Genomic DNA, 15,038 nt, shown 5'->3' on the forward strand with positions numbered 1-15,038 from the left:
TTAAAATCCTTAGGTTATCTCTCTGTCTCTCTCTCTCTCCCCCTCCCTCCTTCTTTCCCTCTCTTTCTCCCTTGCCATCTACACACACACATACACACACACACACACACACACACATTTATATGTATTTATTTATTTTGTCCAGAGTTTATAGAAGTTTTCAGTGGGAGAGTTGGTCTTTGGGCATGAGATTATAGTGACATACTAAAAGCTAAAAGACTGCTTCTATTTTTTGATCTGTCAAATTGAGACACAAAAATCTGACTTCCATAGGGTAGTGTAAAGAATGAAAATATATTTTAAGCATCTAGTGAGGGCTGGTCATATAGAAGTCATTCGAAAGCGTGAAACCATGGTTATTGTTATCAGTCTGTCTCCACAGCCCTTGACATAATTTAAACACTTTTCATCTTGCATTTGTTTTGGCACAGTAGTCTCATTACTGGCTTTCTTGTTTTTAGGTTCACCCTATTTAAGCTTTCTTGTGCACTGTTGCTAGTGTTATCTTTTAAAATTACAAAATGATGATGTTATATTGTTACAGTAAAATTTATGATGATTCCACATTGTCTATAGATAAAATTCAAACTCCTTAACTACAATTAGTAGTTTTTATAATTAATAATATAGGACCTTTTATTGTGAGGCCTTTTATAAAATTGTTGTGATGTTGTGCTTGGGAAGACAAAGTAAAAAGTGAGTTCATAAATATATGCTGTGTTGGATAGTAGAAGGAATGATGAGAAATTAATCATCTGTAACTAAATAATTAATTATTGTGTTCCAGGGCTGTGTCTATTGAATTGTCTGTCATCATGTTTAGTCTTTGAATTTACTTAATATTGACTAATTTTCTCTTTTTAAAGAATTTTAGCCAGGGGGAAGCTCATAGATCTTTCCATAGCTCCATTTGACTAGTTTGATTACTTTGAATATGTGTATGGTTTGGTACTCCTGATTTGTTAATGTTTATAAATAGGGAGAAAAGGAAAAGCTTTTATATGAAAATAAACAATTTGAGAAGATTGCTGAAGAATTAAAAGGAACAGAACAAGAACTAATTGGTCTTCTCCAAGCCAGAGAGGTTTGTTTAAGGAAACATTTTTATTTTAAATATTTTGTTAGTAGAATATAGATTTATGAATTATGGTATAAGTATTTGTTTTGTTAAAGATTTCTTCACAAAATTCCTTTCAAAGCATTTGTTATTACATTAACATGTTTACGATTGATTTAAAACACATCTAGACAACCTCCACATTATAATGTGAGAAAGACCAACATTTAAAAGATCAATATGATGCATTATGGTTTATAATAGTTATATTTCTTGATGTCTTGAGTATTTTTTCTTTTGAGACAGAGTCTCACTATGTTGCCCAGGCTAGAGTGAAGTAGCTAATTCAAATGCACAGTAATTGCACACTAGCTTTGAACCCTGTGCTTCCTGGAACATCCCCTCAAGTAGCTAGGATTATAGGGGCACACCACCATGCCTAGCCAAGTATTTCTTAATTGGTACATTTGAAATTTAGCCTTCATTAAGTTAGGTTCTTAGTTTATAGTACTTTTTATAGTGCTCATGTTATAGTTTTAGAATTTGTATTTTAAAGTATGTTTCTAGTCCATGACAGAATTACACCTTGTCTTTTTGTAATAATAACATTTTAGTTTTTTAAGATACTACCTGATTTCATCAATTAATATATTTCTCCTTGATAATGTAAAATTTTAATTGAAATTAATTAGTTGGCAGAGTGATAAGAATATTTTATAACATGTAACTATTTTTCTGGTTGAATTTTACAATATCAAGATAGAATTTACTTACATTGAATATGTCATTGTTCATTGTTTTAAAATTATAGTGATTATAGTAATTATTCACTTTAAATTTACTCATTTAAAATATTTGACATAACCTGCCCAATTTTTGCCAAATATATGATTTAATTACTCAGTGAATATACCTTTCAAATGAGAAAATTGGAAAAACACTTGCCATAGTTATATATGTTTATTTTGCAGAAAGAAGTACATGATTTGGAAATACAGTTAACTGCCATTACCACAAGTGAACAGTATTATTCAAAAGAGGTTAAAGATCTGAAAACTGAGCTTGAAAATGAGAAGTATGTTTTCCATTTATGTAAGCATAGCTTATGTACTCAATTCCTAAGCTTTCTGGTGATAAATAATAACTTAATTATATTTAATATTTATTTGAATGTATTTGAAATTATATTTTTATTCTTAAGGATCTAAATAATGTGCTAATTTCATTGCTAAGGAAAGTACATATCACTGACATGAAAAAGAGTACACTGCAAAGTTTAGAAATACTTTACATCAATGTGCTCCTTTTCTTAGAGGTATTTAGTTCCTCATAAAAATAATCATTTTCAGTTCTAACTAGTTGTTTTGGTTGTTTTGCTAAATTATTTTATAGGTTTTTGTTGATAAAGTGTCAAAATAAAAATTTATTTCTTACATTATCCAAATAAAATATTGAATTGGATGATTTTACCTACGCAGTAAGTTTAATTTGGAGAGAAAGCGGGGGAAATTATTATTGTATTATTACTCAGAGAAAAGTAAATTCAAGTAGCCAGTCTAGTGGTGGTGAGCATGATTTTCCCCTTTCGGTGGCTTCTCAGTGCTAGATTAAATAAGAGAAGTAAACAGTTTATGCAGCATCCTCTCCCTTCCTTTTTATCTAATTCTCTATTTCTAGTACCTTTTCAATAGTACTTTTTTAAGGGCCCTAGGTAAAACTCATCTATGAACTAACGTCCCTTTTAATGAATGGACTGGTTAGTTATTTGTATTTTAATGTACATTTGTTATCCTTAGTATATTTGCTTTTCAACTTTTCATGGCTTAGTGAAACGCTTTATCTCCTCTTTGATGAATTTCCAGTATCATTAAATAGAAATAGATAATAGATGCTCCTAAAATCACTCTGTAGAGCCACATACTCCTCTGCCTTCATTTAAAATTGATATTGGATGTAACCAATACAGCAATAATCTCTCTTCCAAGGTAGAACATTTGAAATCTTTTAAGAGCAAATTAGGTGTTGTGCACAAAAGTTAAACTTAGGTTTTTTTTTTTTTAATGAAAATGTCTTAATTAAACACAGCTCATGCCTCATGTACTACTTTAATCAAGTTATAGGAAATTTGAAATAACTTCTAAGAGACAGTCTAATGGAGAGGAAAAAATTATTGAAAAAAATAATGTACTTTTCAAAATTTGTGGAAAGTATGAAAGGATGAGCATACAGGGAACATGCAAGGAAATACATTGTGTGACATTTGAAAATTTAGTAAAGAAAAATTTCAAAAATATATAAATTAGAGGGAATAATGTAATGATCAACCTATCACCCGGCTTCAGGAATTATAAACCAATAGTCAATTTTGTTTCATGTTTTTCCCCCAGTCCATCATCCCTTTCCCCTATCATTATGTTGAATTAAATTCCATATTATGTCATTTCATTTGTAAATATTTTGGTATGACTTTTTTAAAAAAATAGGCTTAAGAATATTGAATTAACTTCACACTGCAACAAGCTTTCACTAGAAAACAAAGAACTCACACAGGAAACAAGTGATATGACCCTAGAACTCAAGAATCAGCAAGAAGATATTAATGTGAGTTGAAGAAGAAAGTGCTGGTGACTTAGTTTTCTTCCAATTAGTAGGTTAGAATAGATGACCTCTAAAGATCCTTTGAACTTTAAAGTCTGATTGCTTTAGAGCTAAAACTTTGTTTTAGAAGAAAAATATGCATATTGGTCTTATAGGGTGGTAATGGGTGACAGAGGCTACCCTCTGATTAATGTGGAGGCCACTCCTAGAACAAGTTAATCTAATTTTAGGCATCAAGATTTTTAAAAACCATCTAGTCAATAGGTATTTATTAAGTCATATAAGATTGTGGAGGATACAATGATGAATAAAATGTCACCCTTTCTCTTTAAGAACTTATGACTTAATAAAAATAGTAATTTCTCACATAGCTTAAGCAAAATAGTATGTCATATGTGTTGTTAGTGGGACAAAGTGTTATCAGAGTTTGCAGTATCACTTCTGTTTTGGATAAAGAGAAGGCTTCTGAGAGACTATAGCATTGATTTTGGTCTTAAAAGATGAATTATGAGTTCAGTAGGTAACAATGAATGGAAAACATTACTTGAAGTGACAATATGAACAAAGGATACAGACTCAAAGTAACACTGGAAAACCAAATGAGACTTGTTTTGTTAACTATTGTATAGGGATTGTTGGGAGAATAATTAAAGTAAGGCTTAAAATGTAGTATGAAACTATACAAGTTGAAAAGCCCATTTTTTTTTTTGCTTTATGTATAACTAAATAAATTTTATACTGACAGATAAAGGTCTTAAATAGTAGTTTAATTTTATTTTTGTTTAAACAAAATAATTGATATAAACAATGTTATTTCTTTAGAATAACAAAAAGCGAGAAGAAAGGATGTTGAAACAAATAGAAAATCTGGAAGAAACAGAAACCCAATTGAGGCAAGACTAACAAATTGGCCTTTTTTTGTCTGGCAAAATATTTTGATATTTCTTTTCTATTAACTTGTTATCATTAATTTAAATTGGACTGATGTTGAATATTGTATGAAGTAAAAATTAGACATAAATCACTGTTGTGGAATCCTGCTTAAAATAAAATTATAATAATGTCTACTTTGTGCTTAGTGTTAAAAGTTAGTGAGATTAGACAGAAATTTTAAAGCATCATAAACCTTCTAATTCTTTAATATTTAAGAAAATATATTAATCACATTTCATAAAATATAGAAATCTTAAAAATTACTTCTAATCATATGAATGATTATAATACTGGAGTTTTATACCCGCTCTATATTTTAAAGAATGTATTTGGTTTTTGCTTATAACCATACACATATAATTTTATATGTGGTTTTTCCATTTGATATTATTTTTAGCATTATTAATGTTTTTATGTTTTTTCACAGTCATCTATTTTATGTCCATCTACCAGTCATTCAAGTGGATGTAATGACATTATTTTTGTCATTTTTACTTTTGGATATTTATGTTTTTTAGTTTTTCACTTTTTTTTTTTTTTTTTTTTTGAGACTGAGTCTCGGTCTGTCACCCAGGCTGGAGTGCAGTGGCGCGATCTCGGCTCACTGCAAGCTCCGCCTGCCGGGTTTACGCCATTCTCCTGCCTCAGCCTCCCAAGTAGCTGGGACTACAGGCGCCCGCCACCTCACCTGGCTAGCTTTTTATATTTTTTAGTAGAGACGGGGTTTCACCGTGTTAGCCAGGATGGTCTCGATCTCCTGACCTCGTGATCCACCCGTCTCGGCCTCCCAAAGTGATGGGATTACAGGTGTGAGCCACCACACCCGGCCTTTTGTTTGTACTTATATTCTGAAGCATTCAGTTTTGGCTTTTTACATTTGGTTAAAGAATGTGGTCTTTAAGACTTCCTTATTTCGAGTTATTTGAGATCTTCTTTAGACCTAATAATTTTATTATAATGTAACTCTTCCATTTTCTTTTAGAAATGAACTGGAATATGTGAGAGAAGAGCTAAAACAGAAAAGAGATGAAGTTAAATGTAAATTGGACAAGAGTGAAGAAAATGTATGTTGTATTTAATAATGGATTGTATCACAAAATTTCAAATCGTAAAAGCAACACCACATGTCTAAACTAAAATAAAGGGAAGTATACTGTTGTATAAATAATAGTGATCTAGAGACTGTCATCAGCCATCAACCTTAAATATTTAGGAAAAGTTGGATTATTTTACTACTAATCTGTTATCTATATCTAGAAGAAATAGTGGCATAATTCTGATTTTCTTTTAACATATGTTTGATATTTAATGTAGACTAACATTTTTTAAGCTAAACAAAAGGCTCATACTTCAGTAATATAAAATATATGGGTGACAAATTGTTTAATAATTTTGTGTCATGCTTTGGTGAATATGATATCAAATTAAGATAAGGTTTTTAGGGAAGAGTGTCATGAAAATGGAATAGTACAAGATATGTGACATGATTATAGTATATATTATACAGAGTGGAAGAAAATTGTGCCAAAGTAGAAAGATCGATCTAGATTATGAGGTCTTTGATTGTGTTTTTTTCATTCATTCAACAAATATTATTGACCACCTACTATGTGTCAGGCACGGTTCTGGGTGTTACATTTGGATTTCATTTATTTGGTAGATTGTAGTGATCTAATTAAAGTTTTTTATTGAGGAGGTGACACCGTCTAATATTTGCGAATGGAATGGGGAGAGATGAAAGGCATTGGAATCAGTTGGGAAGCTATTAAAAGTCATCTTGAAAGTTCTAAAAAAATCTTGGAGAAGACTCTGGCCTAGTTCAATTCATACTTATTCCCAAGTCAATCATTGTGGCTAGGGGATAGAGTAACCTGGCTAAGCCTGAGCGGCATGTCCACTCATAGAGATAGAGTTAGCCCCCATCAAATTACATGAACTGAGCAGGACTACTGTGAATTTTATAGTAGAGGAATTCTTGCAGGAAAGGGTGTTGGCCAGACCACAACATAGGTCCTCTATTTGGATACTATTAGGGTCTATAGAAAGGACATCTAATTCAAACTTAAGCTAGGGCATGCTTCCTGAAAGAAGTCACATTCAGTGTGAAGCTTTAGATTAATAGGAATTAGTGGAGGACAGGTGGTGGACACAAGGATAGCAGGGAGGATAATATTGTAAGTTTAAAAAAACATAAACATTGTATGTGTAAGTCTGAAAGTATCAGAGCATGGCATATTTAAGTACAAAAAATTCATTGTAACTAAAAGATGGAGTTTAAGGTAGTGGTGGTAGAGGGCAGAGTGAGGAAAGATGAGGGTAGGGAGAGGTAAGAATGGAGAGATGAAGGTGGGGAAAGATGAGGGTGGATCATTTAAGGCCACTTAAGCTGCATTTAGGAGTTTGAGGCCATTGAAGAATTTTGACATGAGGATCGTTAAAATTATATTTACACTTTTGAGAGCTGTAAAACTATTGAAACAGTTCAAGGATGAGATAAGGTACCATTTTAAAGGGCTTACAATAGACCAAGCACGTTCTAGGTTCTTTCTGTGTGTTTTTCACTTAACTAGAAGTCATTATTGCTCTTATTTTATGAAGTGAGAAATCAGACCTCCAAAGGATAAAAACCTTCAAAAGGTTACATGACTAAGAAAGAAGTAGTAGAGCTGGTCTTCTACATTCTTTAAACTATACCACATTCTCCTCCCTGAAAAGCTATTTTTCTTTTAATTCATATTTATTAGTTAAATTCAGCCTGAAAAAAATGAACTTAATATGCTAAATACTTGGTATGTAATTCACTACTTTAAAATTTGTATCAGAGGCCACTGCAGATCATTAAGCCTATTGTTTGTTCATGGAGAAAAACGTGAATTTAATTTTTAATGTAAAATAAAATCCTCTATTAAGAATTTAAAACACAATTTATTTTGCCAATATAGAAAATATTAGTGACGATTTAAGGAAAAAAATGAAATGCATGACAAATTTTTAGCATATTTCAGTTTCCCATATTTTGATTTCAACTTACCTGTTAAAACAGTTTCCCAGAAAGAATCCAGGTTGTAAACACTTCCCAGATATTTTGTGTGACATTAAATTTCGTTACACTTTTCTTCCCTCAATCTGCTACCTTAGTTCCGACATTTTTTATTTTATATATATTTTACCTATCTGAGCCTCAGTTTCTTCATCTCTCAAATGGAGATAATACCTATCCTTTCTATCTCATTGGATTGTTGCAAAGTTTGGAATTAAACATTGCAAAGATAAGAATGATGAATGTTGACATATAAGCAGTAACATAAAAATGATTTTTTAACTGAGAAAAATTATATTTATGGTATACAAAGTGATGTTTTGATGTATGTATACATTGTGAAATGATTAAATCATGCTAGTTAACATATTCATCACTTCACAAAGAAAGATGCGTTTTTTTTAAAAAAGGGATACTGAGGCTGAGTATAGTGGCTCACACCTGTAATCCCAGCACTTTGGGAGGCTGGAGTGAGAGGATCACTTGAACCCAGGAATTGGAGGTTGCAGTGAGCTATGATTGCATTTGTATTTAGATGATCTTTATTAAAATTTGTGATTTTAGTATAATTTTTATATTAATGGAATTACCATGATTTTGAAGTGACATTTATCAGTACTTTATGCAATATTTTTATTAGTCTGAAATTGCCTGTTTTGACTGGAATACTGAATAAAATAGCTATAATTTCTCAAAATTTTTTAGTGTAACAATTTAAGGAAACAAGTTGAAAATAAAAACAAGTATATTGAAGAACTTCAGCAGGAGGTATGTATTTTTTATAAATATTCTCAAAATCAAACTGATATTTTCATCACAGTTTTAGAGAATAATGCTTTCTCTTCCTTTAGTAATTTGAGTCTAAGTCAGTGGCAAGGTAAGTTTGAATAACTTTAGTACTAAATATAATTATTTTTACTTTTAACAGAATAAGGCCTTGAAAAAAAAAGGTACAGCAGAAAGCAAGCAACTGAATGTTTATGAGATAAAGGTATTTGGCATCTTTTTTTTGTTTTTTAAATATTAATAAATGAGAATTTAGATATTTTATTCTACTTGTTTATGCAGTATAAATTGAAAAGTTGAAAGGTTGTTATCTTTTTAAATAGGGGAGATCAATTCTTTTAGTTGTAATAGAGTATACATCTGTGATTTAGCATGCACATATCTTCTTAAGCTTGGATTCAAGCAGCTTAAGAATATATGTGCATGCATGAGCTCTTTGTGTGTGGTCATATTCCCTACTTCCATATTAAAAAGTGAAACTGAGTAAGTAGAATGGATTCTTGGAATCTACATTTTAAAAAGCTCTATGTGTGATTATCCTGCTGCAGAAGGGGATTGAGAACCATTTACTTGTATAAAACAAATTAAAGCCTTACAGTATAAGCTCCTAATATTAGAGCCATATTTTGTAACTTTATTCCTATGTCTTTGAACAATGACTGACAGTAAGTATTCAATAAATAGTTTTTGAATTATGAATGGAAAACAGCAGTTCTCATTGTATTAATTATGTGCTCTTTGGGAGGAAACATAAAAATCTTATACCTTCCTTTAATGGTATTTGAAATTAAAAATATGTAAATGTGATTAAAAATTAAGTCAAGGATTTTCATAAACTGTTGACATTCTATATAAACATAGCAGATTCATATATCTTATAATTCAGCTCTTCTACTCCTAGGTAGAGTAAGGAGAAAGGTACAAAAATATTTATAGCAGCATTCTTTGTATTAGCCCCAAACAGAAGACAACACAAATGTCAATCAATAGTATAAAAATCAGTCAATAAAAAATAACACCAAAATAATCCAGATGTTAGAATTAGCAGATAAAGTCTTTTATGCAGCTATTATAAACATCCTCAAAGACAGAAAGGAAAATATGGTCATAACGAAAGATCAAATGGGGAATGTCAGTGAAGAAATGGAAACTGAAAATAATCAAATGGAAGTTCTAGAACTGAAAAGTAAAATGTCTTTAAAAACCAAAACCAAAACCAAAGCCAAAACCAAATGGTCCTAATAGTAGATTGAAGACAAATGAATCAAGTGTCAGTAAACTGGAAGCTGGATAAGTAGAAATTATCTAGTCAGAGGTACACAGAAGAAGATTTTTTAAAAGAGGAATAGTGCCTTGGTGGCCTGTAGAACAATAACAAGTGTTTTTAAGTGTGTAATTGGAATCCTCAAGTAAGAAGAGAAAGAGAATAGGGCAAATAAAATTTTCACTTTTGAGACAGAGTCTCACTCTGTCACCCAGGCTGGAGTATGCAGTGGAGCGATCACAGCTCACCACAGCCTCGACCTCCTGGACTCAGGTGATCCTCCTACCCTAGCCTCCTGAGTAGCTAGGACTACAGGTGTATGCCATCACATCCAGCTAATTTTTGTATTTTTGGTAGCGATGGGGTTTTGCCATGTTTCCCAGGCTGATCTCGAACTCCTCGGCTCAAGTGATCCACCTGCCTCAGCCTCCCAAATTGCTAGGATTATAGGTATGAGTGACTGTACCTGACCTTGACAAATAAAATTAATTGAGAAATTTCTCAAAAATTTATCACACTTAAAACAAACTCGCAGATCCATGGCCCTCAGCAAATCCAAAGCAAGATAGACACAAAACCTTATGCCGGCAGTCATATCTTAGTCAAAGTGCTAAAACCAAAGATAAAAAGAAACTTTTAAAAGCAGACCAAAAAAAATGTCACATTGCACAACAATGACATAGATACATATAAAATGACACAGATGGTGACTGACCTTGTATCAGGACAGTGAAGGTCAGATGACAAAGGAATGACATTTATAAAATGCTAACAAAAATAAACCATCAACCCAGAATTCTGTATGCAGCAAAAATCTTTATAAAATGAAGACAACATGACATCAAAAGCTGTACCCTAAGCAATACTAAAGGAATTTCTTCAAGCTGAAGGAAAATGGCATTAGATGGAAACTTTGATCAATAGAAGAAGTGAAAAGCACTGGAAATGGTAAATACTGAGATGAATTTAAAAGGCAACATATTTTTCTTTTAATTTTAAAAGGGTATATATGGCTGCTTAAAGGAAAACAAATTGCTATTATAGAGTTTATAATCGATGTGACTTCCGTAACACAAAGGACAAGGGAGTAAATATAACTATTTTGTTGTAAAATTTTTACATTGCATATGAAATAGTTACAATATTAACACTTAGAGTTTGATAAGTTAGTGATATATACTATCCTCCTTAGAGCAACCACTACAAAATAATGCAACAAAGTATAGCTGTCTTAGTTTAGGTTTCTATAACAAAGTACCATAAACTGGGTGGCGTATAAACAATGAACATTTATTTCTTACAGTACTGGAGACTGGGAATTCAAAAATCAAGGCACTTCAATATTTTGGAATCGTTTGTTTAGAATTGGTATTATTTTTTCCTCAATAGCTTTGTAGAATTCATCAATAAATTCATCTTGGCCTGGAAAAAAAATATGGGCAAAGGACTTGAATAGATATTTCTCCAAAGATACACAAATGGCCAATAAGCACATAAAAATGAAAATATGCTTAATATCACTGTTCATTGCAAATCAAAATCTCATGAGATATTACCTCATATCTGTTAGAATGGGTACTAATGAAGTAATAGAAAATAACATGTTAATGAGGTTGTGGGAAAATTGGAACTCTCGAGCACTGATGATGGGAATGTCAGATGGTACAGTCAATGTGGAGAACAATTTTGTGGCTCCTCAAAAAAATAAAATTAGAATAACTATACGATCCTCTCATTTCACTTCTGGATATATACCTAAAAGAATTGAAAGCATAGTCTCAAAGAGATATGTGTTCACCTATGTTCATAGCAACATTATTCACAATAGCCAAAAGTTGGAAGCAACCCATGTGTCCATTGACAGAAGAATGGGTAGACTAAAGGTGGCCTCTGCATACAGTATTCCATACAGTATGGAAAATGTTTTGATGGTTTCTACTAAAACTACACATGCATCTACTGTGTGATCCAACAATTATTTTCCTAGATATTTACTTAAAATAAATGGAAACATGTCCACTAAAAATCTTGTACAAGAATATTCATGGTAGCTTTATCCAGAATGATAAAAAATGGAAACACATAAAATGTTCATTAAGAAGAGACTGGATAAACAAATTTGGTATATTCATACAATGTAATACTACTCAGAAGTAAAAAAGACCTACTGATACTCACAGGAACATGGATGAATCTTGTAATATGCTGAATGAATAACCTATATACAAGAGAGTGTGTTTGGCATGATTTCATTTAAATGAAGTTTTTGAATCGACAGAACCAATTTATGGAGACAGAAAGAACAATGGTTGCCTCAGTAGGGTACTATTAGTTTGTTAAGGGATATGAGGGAACTTTCTGGGATTATGGAAATTATGTCTTGATTGGTATTGCCATTACATGGTTTTAAAAACAATTTGTCAAAGCTTATTAAACTTTACACTTAAAACCTTGCATTTTATTACGTGTAAATTATGTCTCATTGAAGTTGAACTCATCGATGAAAGCTACCGGGCCTAGAGTTCTCTTTATGCAAAGGCTTTTAATTTCTGAAACAACTTAATCATAGTTACAGTATAACTTAGTTGTTCTATTTCTTCAAGTTTGATAAATAATATTTTTCTGGGTTTCATCCAGTTCATCTACATTTTCTACAGTTTCAGAATTGTCTGTAGTATTTACTGGTAAAAACAGTAATATCCTGTTTTTAATCTGATGTTGGTTATTTGTTCCTTCTTTTGTTTTTTTCTTTATCAGTGTCACCAGGAGTTTGTCAATTTGGGAAGTTTTCTTCCGTTTTTTTTTTTTTTTTTGAGACGGAGTCTGCCTCTGTCACCCACACTGGAGTGCAGTGACTGTGATCTCGGCTCACTGCAACCTCTACCTCCTGAGTTCAAGCGACTCTCCTGCCTCAACTTCCTAAGTAATTGGGATTACAGGCGTGCACCTCCACGCCGGCTAATTTTTCTATTTTTAGTAGAGATGGGATTTCATATGTTGGCCAGACTGGTCTCAAACTCCTAGCCTCAAGTGATCCACCCATGTCGGTCCCCCAAAGTGCTGGGGTTACAGGTGTGAGCCACTGCACCCGGACCTATCTTAAGATGAATTCTTAGATCATTAATTTTCAGTCTTTCTAATGTACACATTTCAAGGCTATAAATTTCCCAAGAAGTATTGCTGTATCTGTGTCCTATAGGTTTTGATATATAGTAAATTAGTGTTGTTTAGCCCAATGCCCCCCCCCCGTATTTCTTAATTTCCAAATTTAAGGGGACGTATTGTGTTTTTGTTACTCATTTCTAGCGTAATTTAATTGTTATTAGAGAGCACACTCTTGTATGACTTTAGTACTTTGAAATTTATCGATATTTGCCTGATGGCCCAATATATGGGGTCATGTTTTATAAACATCCCTTAAATACATGAAAATAATGTATATTATATAGTTTTGGGTAAAGTGTTCCTTTATGTAAAGATTACCAGTTATATTCTTTATATTTGTGTATCTTTTTTTGATTCTGTACCTCTGCTTATTTTTTATTTGTGTTTTATTAAGTAGTGACTGAGATAGATGTGTTTAAACATTTTACACAATGATTGTGGATTTCTGTCCTCTTATTTGCAGTTCTGTTAACTTGTCTTTATTTCAAGCTCATATTATTGGGTATACATTATTTAGAATATATGCAACTTTTTATTACATACAATAGAACTTTATATGTACAGTTATTCCCTTGGTTTATAAATGGGGGATTGGTTCCAGAACTCCCCAAGAATACCAAAATCTGTGCATACTCATATCCCCTAGTCAGCCCTGTGGAACCCATGCAGACAAGAAGTTGGCCCTTCATATATGTGAGTTTCATATCCTGTGGATACTGTATTGTCCATTTAAATTTGGTTGAAAAAAAATCCACATATAAGTGGATGCAGTTCAAACCCATGTTGTTCAAAGGTCAACTGTATATGTGATATGTATCTTACATATTTATATATAATGGAAATTGTTGTTAAAACAAGATACCTCCTTTATCTCTAATAGAGATAAACTTGCCTTAGAGCAAGTTTTTATGTTGTTATTACAACTATACCATTTTTTATTCTGTTTTGTGTTTGCTTGTTGTATCTTTTAAATCTGTTCACTCTTATCCTCTATCTTTGTGTGGTTTTTTTTTTTTTTTTTTTTTTTTTTTGATGCGGAGTCTGGCTCTGTCTCCCAGGCTGGAGTGCAGTGGCCGGATCTCAGCTCACTGCAAGCCCCGCCTCCCGGCTAGTTTTTTTTTGTATTTTTTAGTAGAGACGGGGTTTCACCGTGTTAGCCAGGATGGTCTCGATCTCCTGACCTCATGATCCACCCGTCTCGGCCTCCCAAAGTGCTGGGATTACAGGCTTGAGCCACCGCGCCCGGCCTATCTTTGTGTTTTAAATGACTCTTATAAATAGCATGTAGCCAGAATTTATAATTTTATGCACTCTGACAATCTTTGTCTCTTTTACTGGTATATTTGGCCTTAGACTACATTATCTCCTTTATCTCTTATGTCTTACTTATATGTTAGTATATTATTATTGTTGTCATGTACTTTGATGATTTTTTTTCTTAGGGTTTTGTATTGTCCAAGAAGAAAAAAAAAATAGAGTGAACTGGGGATGAGCAGTACTTACAGGCTGAATATTTCTAACCTGAAAATCCAAAATCTAAAATGCTCCCAAATCCAAAACTTTATAACACAGACATAATGCTGCAAGTGGAGAAGTCCATGCATAAGTACTTAACACATACTTTTTCATATACAAAATTATTAAAATATTGTATTAAATTACCTTCAGGCTATGTGTAAGGTATATACAAAATATAAATGAGTTTTGTGTTTAGACATAGGTCCTATCCTTAGGATATCTCATTAGATATATATAAATATTCCAAAATCTGAAAACATCTGAAATCTGAAACATTTTTGGTCCCAAGCATTTTGGAAAAGGAATACTCAGCCTCTACTGAGAATATTTAGAGTTGATGAAAGACATGAATTCACAGATACAGAAAGAGAAATTTATACCAAGCAAGAAAAATTAAAAGAAATCCACATCTAGACTTGGTATAACTAAAGAATATTGGACACATAGAAGTATTAAAAGCAGCAGGAGAGAAACGAAAGATCACCAGTGAAGGAATGACAGATTGGTCATGAACATCTCAACAAACAACAATAGAAGTCAGAAAACAATGAGAAAGTATTTTCATGGGCTGAGAAAATTATTGTCAACATTAAATTTTGTCCACAACATACCTATCTTTTAAGAATGTTGGAGAAATAAGCATAATTTTATATTAAAAAGTGAGGAAAATGTGCTTT

General features: G+C 32.2%; 2 protein-coding genes across 2 annotated transcripts in view; one reads left to right on the forward strand and one right to left on the reverse strand.

Moving 5' to 3' along the window:
- Positions 1–15,038, reverse strand: part of SIKE1 (suppressor of IKBKE 1) — a 278,198-nt gene that overhangs the window by 139,329 nt on the left and 123,831 nt on the right. The window lies entirely within an intron of this gene.
- SYCP1 (synaptonemal complex protein 1) overlaps positions 1–15,038 on the forward strand; it is a 111,758-nt gene that overhangs the window by 57,144 nt on the left and 39,576 nt on the right. The window contains exons 17-23 of the mRNA XM_050748443.1: positions 980–1,084; positions 2,029–2,132; positions 3,541–3,658; positions 4,478–4,548; positions 5,571–5,652; positions 8,334–8,396; positions 8,557–8,619. Coding sequence (XP_050604400.1) covers positions 980–1,084; positions 2,029–2,132; positions 3,541–3,658; positions 4,478–4,548; positions 5,571–5,652; positions 8,334–8,396; positions 8,557–8,619 — 606 coding nt within the window. The remainder of the gene's footprint in view (positions 1–979; positions 1,085–2,028; positions 2,133–3,540; positions 3,659–4,477; positions 4,549–5,570; positions 5,653–8,333; positions 8,397–8,556; positions 8,620–15,038) is intronic.

Source organism: Macaca thibetana, chromosome 1 (assembly GCF_024542745.1).
Source record: "Macaca thibetana thibetana isolate TM-01 chromosome 1, ASM2454274v1, whole genome shotgun sequence".
NCBI lineage: Eukaryota > Metazoa > Chordata > Mammalia > Primates > Cercopithecidae > Macaca > Macaca thibetana.